This window comes from Sesamum indicum, linkage group LG11 (assembly GCF_000512975.1).
Source record: "Sesamum indicum cultivar Zhongzhi No. 13 linkage group LG11, S_indicum_v1.0, whole genome shotgun sequence".
Taxonomy (NCBI): domain Eukaryota; kingdom Viridiplantae; phylum Streptophyta; class Magnoliopsida; order Lamiales; family Pedaliaceae; genus Sesamum; species Sesamum indicum.
Window position 1 is genome coordinate 236,122 of NC_026155.1, and position 16,694 is coordinate 252,815.

General features: G+C 37.3%; 2 protein-coding genes across 2 annotated transcripts; both read right to left on the bottom strand.

Moving 5' to 3' along the window:
- LOC105173132 (pollen-specific leucine-rich repeat extensin-like protein 1) lies at nt 9,584-13,787 on the bottom strand. The gene has a single exon (XM_020697897.1). The coding sequence runs from the start codon at nt 12,906-12,908 to the stop codon at nt 11,658-11,660; it is 1,251 nt and encodes a 416-aa protein (XP_020553556.1). The 5' UTR covers nt 12,909-13,787; the 3' UTR covers nt 9,584-11,657.
- LOC105173063 lies at nt 13,986-15,896 on the bottom strand. Its single transcript, XM_011094710.2, has 4 exons — nt 15,468-15,896; nt 15,058-15,324; nt 14,616-14,775; nt 13,986-14,456 (listed from the first exon to the last, which is right to left on the bottom strand). Exons 1-4 carry the CDS (start codon nt 15,693-15,695, stop codon nt 14,278-14,280), a joined length of 834 nt encoding a protein of 277 aa, XP_011093012.1. The 5' UTR covers nt 15,696-15,896; the 3' UTR covers nt 13,986-14,277.

Consider the following 16,694-nt stretch of genomic DNA (forward strand, 5'->3'; position numbering starts at 1 on the left):
AGAGCAAGAAATGACATAAATACTTGTAAGAATGCTATCTACATCACATGAAAATCGTGTGGCCAATATTAATCAAACTACCATTGTCTCTATCTCTCGGCCAACTTTTATCCTTTATTATAATTATTGTTATTTTCAGTCTTTTGGTGCCCCTTTGCTTTTTTTGTGTTCTATTTTTCTTTTTTTCTCTTTTTGTTGGATGAATTGTCTTTTGGCGACTTTGATGACTCTGCCTAATTAGGTTGAAATTGTAAGCAGACTTTGATGACTCTGCCTTATTAGGCAGAAATTACAACCATACGCCCTTACCAGCGTAGATGCTACGTTGCGTTATATGTGGGTGTTCATTAAAATCGCATGGCTGCCGCATTTGATCAGTTCAATTCAAATGGCACCGCAATTGAAGGTTTAAGATGGAATTGGGTTGATCATGAGCTGGTAACAAAAACATCACATTTTAGCAATCGAGTTTTATTTTATACTTATGTAAACTACATAGACCGTATTCTACCGTAAATAATAATAATAATAATAAGATCATCATCAACAACAATAATAATTTATTAGAACTTATATAAATTTTTTTATAATACATACTGTAATATTCAAGTCAATAATAATAATTACGATATATTATAAATGTGTGAATAATTTGCCATGGTTTATTTTTCTTCTTTTTTTGTGATGTCAATATATCCTTTTATATAACAATAGAATTATAAATTTATTTGTCCAAATAAATAATTTTGCAATTAGTTTTTATAATATAGTTGTTAATTATGTCCATCGTTGAACTGAAAAAGAATTATAATAAAATAAATAATAATAAAGAGTTTTAGTCATAAATAAAAATATTTAAAAAATTTAATAGTAATTAGAAAAACTATATAGGCTACATAAATAGTAGAAGATACGATGTAAAAATTTGAAAAAGCGTACTTTTTATGTGCGAAGTAATCTGTGGGTCAATGTCCCATTATATTCATTGTTTGTTTATGTAATATAATCATCAAGGTAGAGTAATATATATTGAGAATGTATGAAGCTTACAGAAAAATATTTGACAACAAATAATAAACATAATTATAGAAATGAACAATTAAAAGAATGCTAAAAATTGTACGAATATTATTTAATATTCTATTTAGAAATTTCGATATTCTCGATGTATTGATTACATACATTATATTGTTATCGGATATGGAGATAAAGTAGATGAGTGAAAAACTCTTATATGCGAATTAGATCGTTCTAATATCGAGGTAAGTAAATGATTAGTGTCATCTACATATGTCTCTTTTATCATGATATTACTTTTATTTGAAGTCTATGATATGTGGTGCTAATAATCTACGAGAAAAATATGATCGTTGACAGTTTAAGGTGAATAATTAATAGGCGAAAGTAAGATATGTAAATAATTAGTATTATCTATATATATTTTCTTTCTTTGTGATACTACTTTGTGTAAGTTTGTGATTCGTGTTGGAACTAATGTAGATGGAGTTGTATGAGTGGTCGATGATTTAATTTGAATGGTTATATTGTGAAAGTGAGATGATGAAATATATTGAAATATTCTATTCGTTGAATACTGTGGTGTTAATGTTTGCAAATGAACAAGTATAATCTTATTGATGAGATGATAACTTTGTTAGTGGTGATGATAGGATTACGTGTGTATATATACTCCGCAAGGACTGGATATGTACATAATTACTTGTAGAAGCAGAGTTTACTTTAAATGTGATATTTAGATAAAATATAGTCATAGTTCCTTTAGGGGCTGCCACAAGCTCTCTTTTTTGCTGGTAGCTATATCAAGTCCATCTCATGTTGCAACATTCTCAGCTTGATCGTACATCTTCACTCGCGCAGATTTTGCCCCAATTTCCACTAGAATTACTACTTCTGAACCATATACTAAGCAGAAAGGGGTTTCACTTGTGGCATTTCTGGCAGTGGTGTGGTATGCACATAACACACCTGGTAACTCTTCTGCCCATTTCTCTTTGGGACCTTCTAAGCGAGTTTTTAGGTGCTGCAATATGATTCTGTTCACTACCTCCACTTGCCAATTTGCCTGCAGATTTGACATCGAGGTGAAGTTCTGTTGTATTTTCATCTCCCGACACCAATCTTGTACTTTTTTCCTTTGGAATTGGGTACCCTTGTCTAATATCAGTATCGTTGGAATCCCAAATCTGCATACAATATTTTTTTAGAGGAATTTCATTACCTCCTTTTCATTTATCTTTGCCACAGCTTCTATCTCTACCCACTTACTAAAATGCTCCACTACTACAATAGCAAACTGTCTTTGTCCAGGGGCCGAAGGGAAAGATCTTAGGATATCAATCCCCCACTGATCGAAAGGATATGATACAGGAATGCTTACCAAATTTGTCGGGAGAATGTGAGGTATGTTGGAATGATATTGGCAGCTTCTGCAATTCTTCGAGAATTTCAGTGCATCTTTAGATAATCTGGGCCGAAAATATCCTTACCTTAAAACTTTCTAGGCAAATGCTCTTCCTCCAGAATGGTTTCCACAACTCCCTTCGTGTATTTTCCTGAGTATATACTCAGTTTCATCTCTAACAACATATTTCAACAGTACCCCTCGTGGTGTTCTTTTGTACAACTCCCGTTCGTACAGTGTGAATCTGACCGATTGTATTCTCATTCAAGATTTTGGGTTTCATCTGCTAATCTTTCTCCTTGGAGAAATCTTATGATTGAAGCTTTCCTATCGTTGTTAGGACCTTGAACATTTTAGCAGCGGGATACCTTCATCCTCTTAAGTTAGATCTCTGCCATCGGGGAGGTCCCTGTTTTCGAGATGTTCTGACACCAATAACGTTATTTTCCTGAATTTCACTGTAAAAGCTGCGTTTCCAAAATTTGATAGGGAATCTGCTCTTTCGTTCTCCTCTCTTGGAACTTGATGCAACTCAAACATTCAAAAGTTTGTTGGAGGTTACGTACCCTTTGATGATGATTGTTTCCTTAACTTCATAAGTCTTCCCAAACTCTTGTGCGACCAGCTGAGAATCCGTGTAGGTGATTACCTCTTTAACCCCCAGTTGCAATGCCAGTTCATCCCTGCCATTAGTGCCTCATACTCGACCTCATTATTTGTTACAAAAAACTTAGCTTTATTGCTACCTTGAACTCAATACCTTCAGGATCTCTGAGAACTATCCCTGCTCCCGCCAATTGAGTTTGAGGATCCATCTAAATGAAAAAAATTATTTGCCCTGATCTTTTCCTCTTTCCAAACTGCTCATTTCGACTAGAAAATCTGCATACACTTGGGCTGCTCATTTCGACTAGAAAATCTGCATACACTTGGGATTTATAGTTGTTCGCGTCTAGAACATTTGACTAATCTCCATGAAGAATCTAGTTTTGTTAACACTTATTTCAAAGGTTGTTTAGTTAACACTATTACAGGATGAGACTGGAAATGAAGTCTCAACTTCCTAGTAGTGACAATCAGTGCCAATGCACATCTTTCAATCAATAAGTAATTTTTCTCTACTCCTTAGAACATGCAACTTGCGTCATAAGCTGGTCACTGATCACGATCCAGGAGTTTTATTAAAATATAGCTTACAGCATGTTCAGTCACTGCCATATACATGTATAATGACTCTCCTTCTATAGGTTTTTCTAGGGAGGGAATACAGATATTCTTTCAGGTTACTAAAAGTCTTATCACACTCCGTGGTCCACTTAAAATTTTTCACATGTCTCAAAATCTTAAAGAATCATAAACCTTCGTTTGCAGCTTTCGAAATGAACCTGCTGAGAGATGCCATTCTACCAGCCAACTTTTGGATGTCTTTCACAGTTTTAGGGGTTGGTATCTGTAGGGTTGCTTCAATCTTCTCCGGCTGGCTTCTATTCCTCTCTCGATGACTATGTATCACAGAAATTTTCCTCCTCTGACCCCGAAGGTACATTTCGCTAGATTTAGTTTCATTCCATATTTCCTCATAATTGCAAATGATTCCTCCAAATGCTTCAAGTGTGGTGTTTGTTCTATGCTCTTGACTAACATGTTATCAACATATGCCTCAATGGTTCTTCCAAGCAATTCTTTGAACATCCAATTTACCACCCTTTGATAAGTTGCTCCAACATTTTTCAGGCTGAACGCCATAACCTTGTAGCGGTATATGCCGTTCTTTGTAAAAAATGAAGCCTTCACTCTATCTTCTTCTACCAAAAGTATCTGATGGTATCCCTGAAACGTCCATCATACATAAGAGTGCACAACCCTGGTCGATGGGAGGCAAGGGATACGGATTCCTTGGGCAAGCTTTTTTGAGGTCTTCGAAATTAATGCACATCCTCCATTTTCCCCAAGTTTGGGGACGATCACCACATTTTCCAACCATTCGGTCTATTGAACCTCTTGAATGTATCCTTTTGCCAGCAACTTGTTGATTTCATTCTTAATAATCAGATTCCTTTCTGGTCCAAAGTTCCTTCTTTTCTACCTTACTGGCTTCACATTCGTATCCACATTCAATCGATGCTCAATGACTTTTGGATTGATACCTTGAAAGTTAGAAGCTGACCAAGCAAACATATCTACATTCTTTCTGAAGAACTCAATCATCAGCAACTCCATACCCTCGGGAAGTTGGCTTCTTATCTGAGTTGTTCGCTCTTTGTCACCTAAGACTAGATCAATTGTCTTATGCTCGGCAGGTTCAATCCTTTCAACCTTTTTCTTCTTGATTTCTAGTTTAATGTTAAGGTCCAATATCTCTATTTTCTCTTTGGTTCCAAAATTTTTTGATAGGCCAAACTTTTCTTTCATTGCTGTGATGTAGCACTTTCTTATTTCTTGCTCGTCTCCCTTCACCAGTCCAATTTCATGCTCCTCGAGAATTTAATATTTAGGTGGTACGTTGATATTACCACCTGAAACTGATTTAAAGTAGGTATTCCCATTATAATATTATATGTGAAAGATGTGTCAACAACTAAATACCTGACCATTAGGGTCTTCTGGTAGGTATCTATCCCGAGTGATGTTGGCAAGCTTACGACTCCAGAGGGGGCTATGCTCACTCCTCCGAACCCCATGAGCGGGGTATTAGCAGGTTTTAAATCCGTCATTGGTAAATCCATTCTGTCTACCACGTTATTAAAAATGATATCAATCGAGCTGCCACTGTCCACTAGTACCTTCTGCATAGCAAAGTTGGCTACATCTATGGTGATGACCACGGGATCATTATGCGGGAAGAGTATGTCCGCAATGTCTCGATTATCAAAGGTTATGCCGATGGATCTTCGCCAATTGATAACATAGAGGGTTTTGAACGTCTTTAGTATAACTTCACATACCTTCTCTTTCGCTTCGTGGAGTCTCCACAAAAGGGTCCTCCTGAAATAGCATTGATCACCCCTCTATGCGGTTGGTTATCATTACTAAGGTCATATCTTCTCTTGGGACTTTCATGCTTACTCTCACAGCTTCAAAACCTACTCCTTCTTCTTTGAGAACTGCATTCTTTATGCTTTTTGCCTTCTTGCTTAGCAATGAACTCCTTCAAATAACCTTGCCCGATTAGCATCCCGATTTCATCTTTCAATTGAAAACAGTCCTCAGTATCTGATAACTCTGCAATTATCATGATTTTATAGCGATTTAATCTTTCTTTTTAAGCCAAAATATCCGTAATTATGTGATTTTATTGCATATTCAGCAAAAAAGGAGATATGAGACAAAGATGGCAAAAAGTCAAGACAAAATCGAAATTGAAGACATCAAAAAGAAAAAAAAAGGAAGATTACAAGGAAATTTCTACAGAATTGACTAAGCGTGCCCACGCTTAGTAGCACGCTTAGTGGAGTGGTCAACTCGAGATAAGGATAAGCACGAGCAATTTCCGCAAAAGATAAAGGAATGAAGTGTTTAGGTTTAGAAAGGATTCCTTAAAGCTTATCTCTTGTAATTTATTTACTTTTTTAGAGTTTATCACGTATCTACCCCCCCCCCCACGTCTAGATTCGTAGGAGACTTTTATTATAAATAGGGGGGTCTCTTCATTTGGGGAGGAGTCGGTTATTGATTAGAACTCTATGGAATTCTTTGTTCGTCCTTTCTCTTTTATTTTTATTTTACTACCGGAATTAATGGAATTTCACTTTTTAGTGTGTTCTTCCATTAACATATCCGGCTAAATTCCTTATTTTCTGGTTAAGGTATGGTGATTGCTTGATTCTCATTATGTTGTGAGATCTAATCTGTGTTCTACACTTGTCAAACGAATATTCATGCTATTCTCTGTGCTTTAATTACAAATATCTGATTTATGAATGATTCGGTCGGTTGTTCATTATCAAGAAGGTTTGCTTAGCTAATTAGACTTTATAAATCCGTGTAATTGTTTATTTGGTTCAATGCTTAGTAGCAACGTAGCATGATTAATTATGTCATAGTAATTAGTTATGTTATGGGGAATGCATGATCTAGTTTAAACGAATTATCCTCGTAGGAGTTTGTTAATTAGAATAAGGCCTTTCTAATTCTTAACGCTGTTAATAGATTAAATCTTGTGGACGTTCCCAGGGTTGTCTGTTAATTAGGGATCTAGCCAACGGTCGTACCTTGGCTGTCGAAAAGGTAAGGAAAGGTGAGGTTGTTAGGTCGTACCAACAACCATAACTGGTTTATTTGTTTATACATGTGTTATTCTTGCATCAATGATCAACTCACAAGAATCAAGCATTTGTAGGAATTATTTTTGGTGGTCTCAACACCCATCAGTATCATGACCTTTGTCTTTGTGGAATTTGCAGTATAGCTTGGAATATTTCTTAGCTGGGTTTGGCCTAGTTTTTTGGAGGCCATTGCGACAACTTCTTCTCAATGTTTAGCAAGATTTCCATTCTTGTCGTCATGAGGGGAGTATACTCATGAAACCTGGAACATTATATTTGGTTTTATTTTCTAAGTGTTTTGTTTTGTGTTTTGGAGACAGAGAGAGAAAAATAGAGACAAATAAATATGTGTTGGAGATAGAATGTATGTTTGAATTTGTTTTTTGAGGTAATTAAAAATAAGTGGCATAGGTTTGATGTTGGGATTTGGTAGATAAAAATCACTATTCATTGTCAAATCATATCTCTTTTATATATATTTTTATATATAAATATGTATATATATAAATATTGTATATTTCATGTTGTATTTTTTGAAGACAAAAATTATTGTTTATTGTCCAATCATGTATTTTCATATTATATTTATATGTATAAGTGTGTGTATTATACATAGAAAGTTTAAAAATAAAAAAACACAAATAAAAGGTGTAAAAATTAGTAGGCAAACATTGTGTGTTTTGTCTTGTCTTGAGAATTGCCCAAAAATGAAACCAAACATAGGAAAATATCTTCATAATGTTTGGATTCATTTTCTGAGTGTTTTGTTGTGTTTTGTGGAAATAGAGAGAGAAAAACAAAGATAAATAAGTTTGTGTTAGAGATAGTATGTATGTTTGGATTTGTTTTTGGAGATAATTTAAAATAAGTATTATATATTTAATGTTGTGTTTTGGGAGACAAAAATTACTATTCATTGTCAAATCATGTCTTTGGAGATAATTTAAAATAAGTATTATATGTTTAATGTTGTATTTTAGGAGACAAAAATTACTATTCATTGTCAAATCATGTCTTTGGAGATAATTTAAAATAAGTATTATATGTTTAATGTTGTATTTTAGGAGATAGTATGTATGTTTGGATTTGTTTTTGGAGATAATTTAAAATAAGTATTATATATTTAATGTTGTGTTTTGGGAGACAAAAATTACTATTCATTGTCAAATCATGTCTTTGGAGATAATTTAAAATAAGTATTATATGTTTAATGTTGTATTTTAGGAGACAAAAATTACTATTCATTGTCAAATCATGCATTTTATGTATATATTTATGTATATATGTGTGTATATATATATGTATGTTTTTATGCTAAAACAGTTAAAAACACCTAAATGAAAACACCTAAATAAAACAATAAGGTGTTTTTGAATGATGGCAAACATTGGGTATGTTTTGACTTGTCTCAAAAATAAGTTGGAAATGAAAACAAACATAGTGCTTGGGGTTTGCTCCTTTTTAGAATCTGTCTTTGTTTCATCCTTCCCTTTCTTGTGTTTCTTATGATCATCATCCTTTGATGCCTATACCTTCCATTCATTTTCCTTTACAGTATCCATTTCTTTCTCTAAAATGTACATTTTAGCAATAACGAGAAGCTCCTCAACATCAGCAGGAGGGTCTCTAGCCAGTGTAGATGCAAGGGTTCCTTTTATCAACCTATGAATTAGCATCGAGGTCATCAGGTCTACCCTTAGGTCAGGCACCTCTAGGACCTCCGTGTTGAATCTGTCGATGAAAGCCCTCAAGGTCTCATCGTCTTTCTACTTGATGGTGAACAGATATGTTCATGATCTTTTAGCTTTTTTCTTACTCGCAAAGTGATGCAGGAATTTTCGAGCCAACTAGTCATAAGAAACCATAGTAGCGAGGAGCAACGAGCTAAACCATTTTTGTGCTCTCCCATATAGGGTGGTAAGAGATATTCGACAGCAAAGAGGGTCTGACATTCCATACAACTGCAAGATGTTGTCGAAGGCTGTCAAGTGCTCTTTGGGTCTGTCTCACCATGGTATTATGGTAAGTCCGGAATCTTTACTTTGTGTCCCAAGCTTTCGGCTAAGATCTCAGGGATGAAAGGTGACCCTGTTCGGATAACAGCATTCTCCATTTCCAAGGGCGCTCCTACGCCCATTTCAATGGGTTGCCTTAACTCCTCCATTCTTCTACTGATTCTATCCACTTGCTCACTGATTTTGTGGAGCTCTTCATCTCGTTGCATCTCCGCCTCTGCTTCAATGTTTCTTCTGTTGTTAACTTCTTCTAATGGGGCTCTCTGTGCCCTATCATGTGTCCTGTGTCTTTGCACGGGAGGCTCTGGGAGTTCCTCTTCCCCTTTTGCAGGAAAAAGTCTTCTTCTCACACTAGGGTGCGAAATTGGCTCTGGTACATACGGTTCTACAGAAGGCTCATGTGGTTCCGTCTCAGGCAACGGTTCCTGAGGCAGTGGAGGCGGCGGAATCATGCCCTCTCCATCGCCCACTCCTCAAACATCCGTTTGAGGTCGTTTTTAGAGCAATGATCATATCCACTGGCTCTTAGGATTCACCGGTTAAGTAGTTATGACCCTGTCACGACTTGCTTTCCATGTCCCTAACTAGATTTGTGAGAGTATCCGTCTTCCTTATTCTCCCAGCAGTTGCATCCTCGAAATACAAAAGTATCTGCAGATAACCGAAAAGGGCTCCGAAGGTCTCAAGAACAAGTATTCAACTGGATTTTATGAAATGTGGGTGAATCTTCAAGAAAGAAACATGTTAGAGCCAAGTCAAAAGAGAATCGGGGGATGGCTCTTCGATAGTCAAGTCAATAAGAATCCCAAAACTATATAGTGAGTATATGAGTCCCTGGTTATGGAGGTGGAGAGTCATATTTATATGTAAGAGTTGACTCGTACGATGTAATATGATCTATTGGATCGTGTGATAGCCGATAAAAACAGGAGGTGGTCCAGGGGACCAACACTATGCGAACAAGGTAGTGCAGGCGGCTCCGATAGTGCTTTCCTGACACACTGTCCTTTGTCTTCAGAGGTCTCCGATGACCTTCAAATACTTTCACTTCATAGGTCCTCCAAGGTCCTATTCCTGTTACGTATACCTTTAGTATGTTTCTTGCCTTAATCTCTGTAGGTCTCATTTCAAGTGATGTAGAAAATATCTCCCACATCAAAAATAAACAGTTAGCACAAAAACAGAGCGAAAGGAAAAAACGATTATACAAAGGAAAAGACGCCTCTTACGGGACTTAGAAATTATCCAGCATCAAGGTGGAATTGAGCAACAGCAGCAGCATCACCAAGCTGGGTGCATCAGTCCAACAATGTGCCGCAAAAAGTATTGAAATGTGCATGAGATGATTTCAGAAACTGCTATGGGCATATGGATAAGGATCTTTTTCCATATCAGGATATCAAATATCTGATCTGGTCCATGTGTATTAGTAGATAGGTATGCCACACATTAATATCCATAAGCCTAAATCATTAAATGTAATACCATAATCTTCCTGTCCCCATAATTATGTTATTCATTAAAACAAAAAGGTCCTACATTTTGCTTTTGTGGGTTTTGCCATGTAATGGTAACTGATCTCTGTATAACAAAATGATAGAAACTAAAAGGAATGCTAACATACCAGCATAATACCAACATTATCCCCTTCAGTTGCTTTATATGTGTACAATTATCTCGCATTTTGCATTAAAATCTTTCAAAAAACTATGGAAATTTTAGGGTAACAAATAAGCTAGTTTTAAGTTGGTTGTTGTATGAGCATTGATGTTTTCCAAGAATTACTATTATTTAGACTGACAAGTCAAAAATCAATATAGATATATATGGTTAAGCTTCAATGTTGTTCTGTGTGTATCGGGGTGTTCCCTTGTTCACCTCGACTATGTATATGCAAGTGCAATTCAAGAGTGAGTTGAATAAACTATAGCAATTGAGGTAATAAGGGGGAATTTATCAAACTTTTATGGAGGCTTATCAAAGATGTAGAAGATCTTTCAGAAAAGTAGCAATGTATATGACTCAAGTTTGATTCCAGTTTTACAAATTCAATGAGATATGATTCTAAAACATGTTTTCAGTTCTAACTTCAAATGTAACATTAAACTGAATGTGAAGGTGAATATTAATCAAGATTCAGATGTACTGTGACGCTCAGGATGTTGATTCTGTTGTCCATTTTCACCTTTGTTTCCTTCAACTTCATTATTTAATTATGGAAGTCTTCACTTTGCAGGCTTTGTACTTCATAATGAGTCTTGTGTACAATCTTCATACCTAGTCTCCCTGTTCTTGATCTTATTCCTGCTTTAGCCTTCATTTGATTAATTCGATAAAGTGTTGACTCTTTGTTTTTTCCCTATATCTTTGTGTCTTTGAGGTGTTCTAAATGATTTCGATTCTTATAAGATATTGAACTAGCAATTCGGAATCATTTCCTTCGTGCACTTTGAGAAGTTCCTCGTTATTTTTTCTTTTTCTGAATAGTTGAGTATGTTACAGAGGGTAGAATTTTTCTCAAGCAATTAAAGTTGCATATAGGAATAAGAATCTTGTATGCAAATGCTGGACATGCATGTTACTCTCAGAACATACTACTATGTTATATTTGTCTTCCGCTCATTTTTTGTTGGATGGGGGAGAGAGAGACATGTATCTTGAACAGTCCCTGACATGAAACTATTGTTTCATCAATAAAAGTATCCTGGATGCGACCTCTAGCTTTAGAGACAATAATCAAACATAGCTCACTTAATTCTAACTACAGCACAGTACATAATAATTTTGTTCATGCTTAAACAGGGTAAGATGCATATCCTTGAGTTACCTCCTCTAGAAACACGACCAAGTTGAGTTTGTTATTCCATGATCTACTAAGGTATTTTATTTGATGAGCTAACCAAAAATAAAGGGCTGATAACTCACGAGCTGTGTAAGTTCTTTCTTCATGGTGCTTCATCCTTTGGAGCGGCCTCCATCGTCCTTTGTTGCCACAGAGATGTTGATGCCGGGATCATTATGTCGAAAACTAGAGTTGTAGAGAATGGAATTGTTTAATCCCTGAATGTTGCTATTTAAGAATGATCTTGATGGATACTTCATTTTCACAGCCCTGTTACTTTTGTCCTTGTTGCTAGATTTTCCTCCTTCGCCACTCTCATTGCTTGATTGATTGCCATTAGGACCCTGGGACTTGGCATCTTTGTTCATCCGCAGGCTGTGAAGTTTGTCCAGAGAGTAAATTTTCTTGTTAGCGGGACTTAATTCCATTACAGCGCCTTTGTTTTCTCCTGCAAGCGTGATCAACCTCACTCCCGACTCGTCAGAATAGGGAAGTTGCTTGTGTTCTATTGGTTCTCTCTTTCCATTGGAAGCAGTACCATCAATTTTATGAGCTCTGGACATTTTCATTGGCTTCTCAATGGTTTGCTGCACCAGAACAGTTTTTTGCTCAATTATCGGCTCATGCTTGTTGTCTGTCTTTGCTTGAGCAGGTCGTAGCATTGAGAAGGATGGATGATGAGACAGAGGCTTAGTTTTAGGAGATTGTTCTGAGGTCCTTTCCAAAGGTTTGACTATTTTTGGAGATGATACTGGTGCAGCAGCCTTGCCGTTGACTGTTTCACTGGAGGTTGCAGCTGCAATAGGTTTTGGGACAGGAGAATTTGGCACTGCTTTTGTTTTAGGAGATGCAGGTACGTTAGAAGATAATGCTGGAGCACTTGTTGAAGTGGCCAAGGTTTCTTTTTGGACTGTAGAAGTTGGTGACGAGGACAGGGTAGCAGGAGGTGGCGCTGCAGTCTTTGCAGGAGACCGTGGAGCAGAGGCAGCAGTGGGTGGTGATATGGCTGTAGGCCTTGGTGAAGATGGTTGAGGAGGAGGTGTGGCAACTGGATATGATCTTGGTGGAGTTACAGCTGAGGCAGGTGGTGTAACTGGAGACCTTGTTGGAGCTGCAGCTGGTGCAGGAGGAGATGGGGGTGGTGCAGCGGGAGGAGGGGATGAAGCTGGGGGAGGGGGCGGTGGAGGGACTTGCTCTTGAGTTTGAGTTGGTGGAATTGGGGGCCTAATAGGAGGTCGAGCTACAGGTTGAGGTGGAGGTGGTGGACGAGCAGGGACTGGTTGTGGAGCAGGAGCTGATGCAGGAGGACGTCTAGCTAGAGCAGACAATCGAAACCACGCTGGGCGAGGCTGTTGGCTTGCCATTTCAATTTAATCTAAAATGTTGTTTTAGAGCTTGTGTATGGACTAGGAGAAGTTGGATAAAATGGAAAGGATTAAGCATGTAATTTATAATGTTAAAGACATGGGAGAACGAGCATGAAACACGGCCATGTCGAGAAGGAAGCATGGAAGATGGCAAGTAAAGTATCAGATTCACAGGGGAAACATTACAGCTCGGAAAAGTTGCCATAGTTAAGGAGCGGGTCACCTCTCCCAGGGGTCATGCACTGAAAAGAGAGCTAAAGTGCAGGCATTCCGTAAGTGGTCTCTTGTCTTGTACTTCACACAATCCCCATTCCAGCTTTCCGGAACAACATAGCCGCTCACAATTTGTCATTTTTCTTGTGCAACTTTTTTCAGATTCCTGCACTTGAAACTATTGGCTCTTGTTTCTGCAGCATGATTCAATGTTCACGTTTTCGGAGTGAATGGCAAATTCTATTCCAGTGTCGACGATTCTTTTCATGTGTAAATCACCAAAAAAGTGGTTCAAACTATTCACAATATGCGTAACAGATAATTTTCATTGCAAAAGTTCGTCTTTTTCTTTTGCAGATTGAGATTCGAATGAGCTCTGTAGTTCCACTACTGCTGACTTTGTTTGTTGAAGTGGATTCTATATGTTATTCTTGCTCTACATTTTCCAGATCTTTACCACGAATGCTGCTGCTTTTCAATTTTCATCCGTCCATAGTTGGCCACTAACTATGGAGTCAATTACGCCAGAAAAACGGCATTTTCAGTCATACTTAGTTTTCAAGGTTGCTGCCAGGGCACTTGCTTATAGGCCGCTTTTAAAGCTGATGAACTTCTCTTTTTCTGTATGTTCATCTGTCCACCATACGAGCGTAAGCTCCGCGAAAGCATTAGTGGTTTGAGAAAACAAATGCTTTTCTTTTGTTTACGGGTTCATTGGACAAATAAGTCCTGAAATTCACCAGTAAATTTTGGTTTCACATTGTTTGTCTTTCGTTCATTACAGCATTCAAGCTCAGGGAAGATGACTGGCAAAAGTGGACAGAACATATTCTTGATTTCTCAACACAAAGTTACTCTGTGTAGAATCAAACCAATCTCTGGGTGACCCCTTTCCCCGACAAGATATAATAAAATAAAGTTACTTACTAATTACAACCTTAAAGCATCACTGAAAAAGTCTAATTCTGCCATAGTTCCCCCACTATTTGGTTCTTTTTTCAGTGAGGGACTAACATAAGCACAAGACATTTCGTATACACAGATACCAATTCAACTTTCCTATTAATCAGAGTTATATCTGCATAAATTGAATTGAGGAAATTAAATCATCTGATACAAACATATCAAAAACTCCATCTCGGAGTTCACTAATTCAAGGCCATTTGGTGAACTCGAATACTTTAAAGACAATGTCGATTCCAGTAGGTATCTGCCAAATGAAGAGAATTACGTTCAACACATTCAATGCAATGTGAAGATTTCTGGCAGTTTCACTTCCCTTCTGCATTGGAGGGACTAATGCTGCGGCTGCTGCCCAAAGGACCGTAATGGCTGTCTCATGATGTAATAAAACCAAACGGGATTGTATTAGTTGTCAGCATAGTATGGAGATGTGGTTAACTGAGGGAAATAGTGAAGTAACCAACAGGCAAATGCAGCTGTGTTGTATACGAATAGAACGGAGAAGATGAAATTGATTAGATTGGTTACCTGCCCCGGCAAACAAATGAGGTCCAGGGAATAGCTTTCCGGTCCTGAACCACGTGTTGAGCCCTCCAAACACGGATTCAAACACCCCGAATCCCAGCAATATGGAGCCAGCGTTGAAGTGTTTATCTCTGTATGACCCTTTGATTAACGCCTTTCTTTCCTGTGTTGAATTGATAATGTCAAGAACAGAGCAAGTTGACACTGCCCCCAACAACAGTCTTTACAATTTCCATTAATCAATCCTAATACAGATCTCACAACTCCTTAAACTACCATTATTTCCAACACAGTATCTCATATTCACATTATTTAATCCTGAACGTGATTATAATGCAATAGTTTAATCCGTCTCATGAAAAATTGTGTAATCCTTGTATGTTGAATCCCAAAACAGAAGTTGGAGAGAGCAGAGGTTGAGTTTGAACGCAATTTGATGTCTTACCTCAGTGAGCTGCTGAATCTTGGCCTCAACAGGGGACGGCTTGGGGGGCTCGGCTGGTGGGGTGCCATCAGGAGTGACAGCGACAGGCTTCACTTGCTTCTTTAGCTCATTAATCTCATCCTGGATAGTGCGAACTCTCCTCCACTGCCACCCAAGATATCCAGCATACAACGTGTACAAAAATAGGCCACTCATCACAATAGGATGAACCAAAGCAAATGATCTCCCTTCAAGAATCCCGAATTGCCCACCAGCAGCAACTGCATCCTATTCAACTTCCACAAACACAAACTTGAGAAAACCAAGCATTCAAATCAATAACAAGAAGAATTAATTACAAAATCATCTCTTTTTTCCTTTTGCTTTTTTGGAGAAACGGGCTAAAATGTTTGTGTCAAGAACATACATACCTCGGGGTGTAGAAAGAAAGGCAATGTGAGTGCTGTAAGAGGGAGCGAAGCTGATTTCAGGTGGATAGTTGTTTGATTGAGGAGGTTTTGAGGATCATGTGAATCTTTGGAAGAATGGTTTTGGGATTTTGAAGTCTTGAGGGAAATGGGGAGCAATTTTGAGTGGATTTGTGGTTGCGACTTTCTTGGATGATTAAGGAGTTTTGGGAGGCCGAGTGTGGCTGCCATACTTGTAAATGGTTATTTGGATTGAGGGGGAACCACTGCACAACTTCTCAGACAGACACGTGCAGACACACACACACAGAGAAATGAAAGGCGGAAGGCAGCAGAGATTTTCTTAGGAAGGATGCACTCAGGGGAATGGGACGGGAAAGAGAGAGACACACATACAACACGACTGGAGTAGTGGTCGAGAAAGATAAGGTAGATGAGGACAAGTTTTGGCCTTACAGACACTCTTTACAACTTTTGTGATTGTAAATCTATTTTTTAAATGAAATTACCATATTACATGTTCATTGAATTTAATTTGGTGATTTAGTAAATTGAGGTTTTACAAATTAGTTAAATTATTTGCTAACAAGGCATAGAAATATAGATGGGACAATTTCACTTTTACTATCCCAAAGTCATCACTAATTTATTTTTGGTGCCCAAAATTTCAAATTTTGATTTTACTCCTCCATCTTTCAAAATAACATTGGTTTTGGTACACTCAATTAATGACTATTTTGCCTTTTTTCAAAATATAACCAAGTAATCCAACTTCATTCTCTCAATTAGGCTTAACATGCTTTTAAAATAAAATTAAACCTTCATAAATTCATACCTTGATTTGACTGTTTTGCCAATCGAGTATTCGAAACCCTCTATTTTACAAACTTCTTCCAACCACACAACTGCAATAGATGGTTCGTATGTATTTGGTTTCTTCAGTGCTAATCAATACAACTCTATTTTGTTTCCTAACCTTAGGGCGTAAAAGACTCCGAAATATAGACTTAATAAAATATTGGACAAAATGTGTAAAACTCCCTGTGTTTTAAAAAGTCGACTAAAATTTATATTTTAAAAATAGGCTAACCCCCCCCCCCCTGTGTTTATCAAACGTAGCTCAATGGCCCTCTCTCCGTTAAATGTAACTAACAGTGTAAATTTTTTTAGAAAATGACCGTTACACCTTACTAAATATATATTATTTCTTATTTTAATGATCGTTGGATA

What these genes read in the sequence shown, in the direction of transcription:
- LOC105173132 (XM_020697897.1), bottom strand. Translation starts at nt 12,908, where the DNA reads ATGGCAAGCCAACAGCCTCGCCCAGCGTGGTTTCGATTGTCTGCTCTA.
- LOC105173063 (XM_011094710.2), bottom strand. Translation starts at nt 15,695, where the DNA reads ATGGCAGCCACACTCGGCCTCCCAAAACTCCTTAATCATCCAAGAAAG. An exon ending in CTTTCTTTCTACACCCCGAG is followed by an intron (nt 15,325 to 15,467) that starts GTATGTATGTTC and finishes GAAGTTGAATAG; the next exon opens with GATGCAGTTGCTGCTGGTGG. An exon ending in TCATTTGTTTGCCGGGGCAG is followed by an intron (nt 14,457 to 14,615) that starts GTAACCAATCTA and finishes ATCATGAGACAG; the next exon opens with CCATTACGGTCCTTTGGGCA.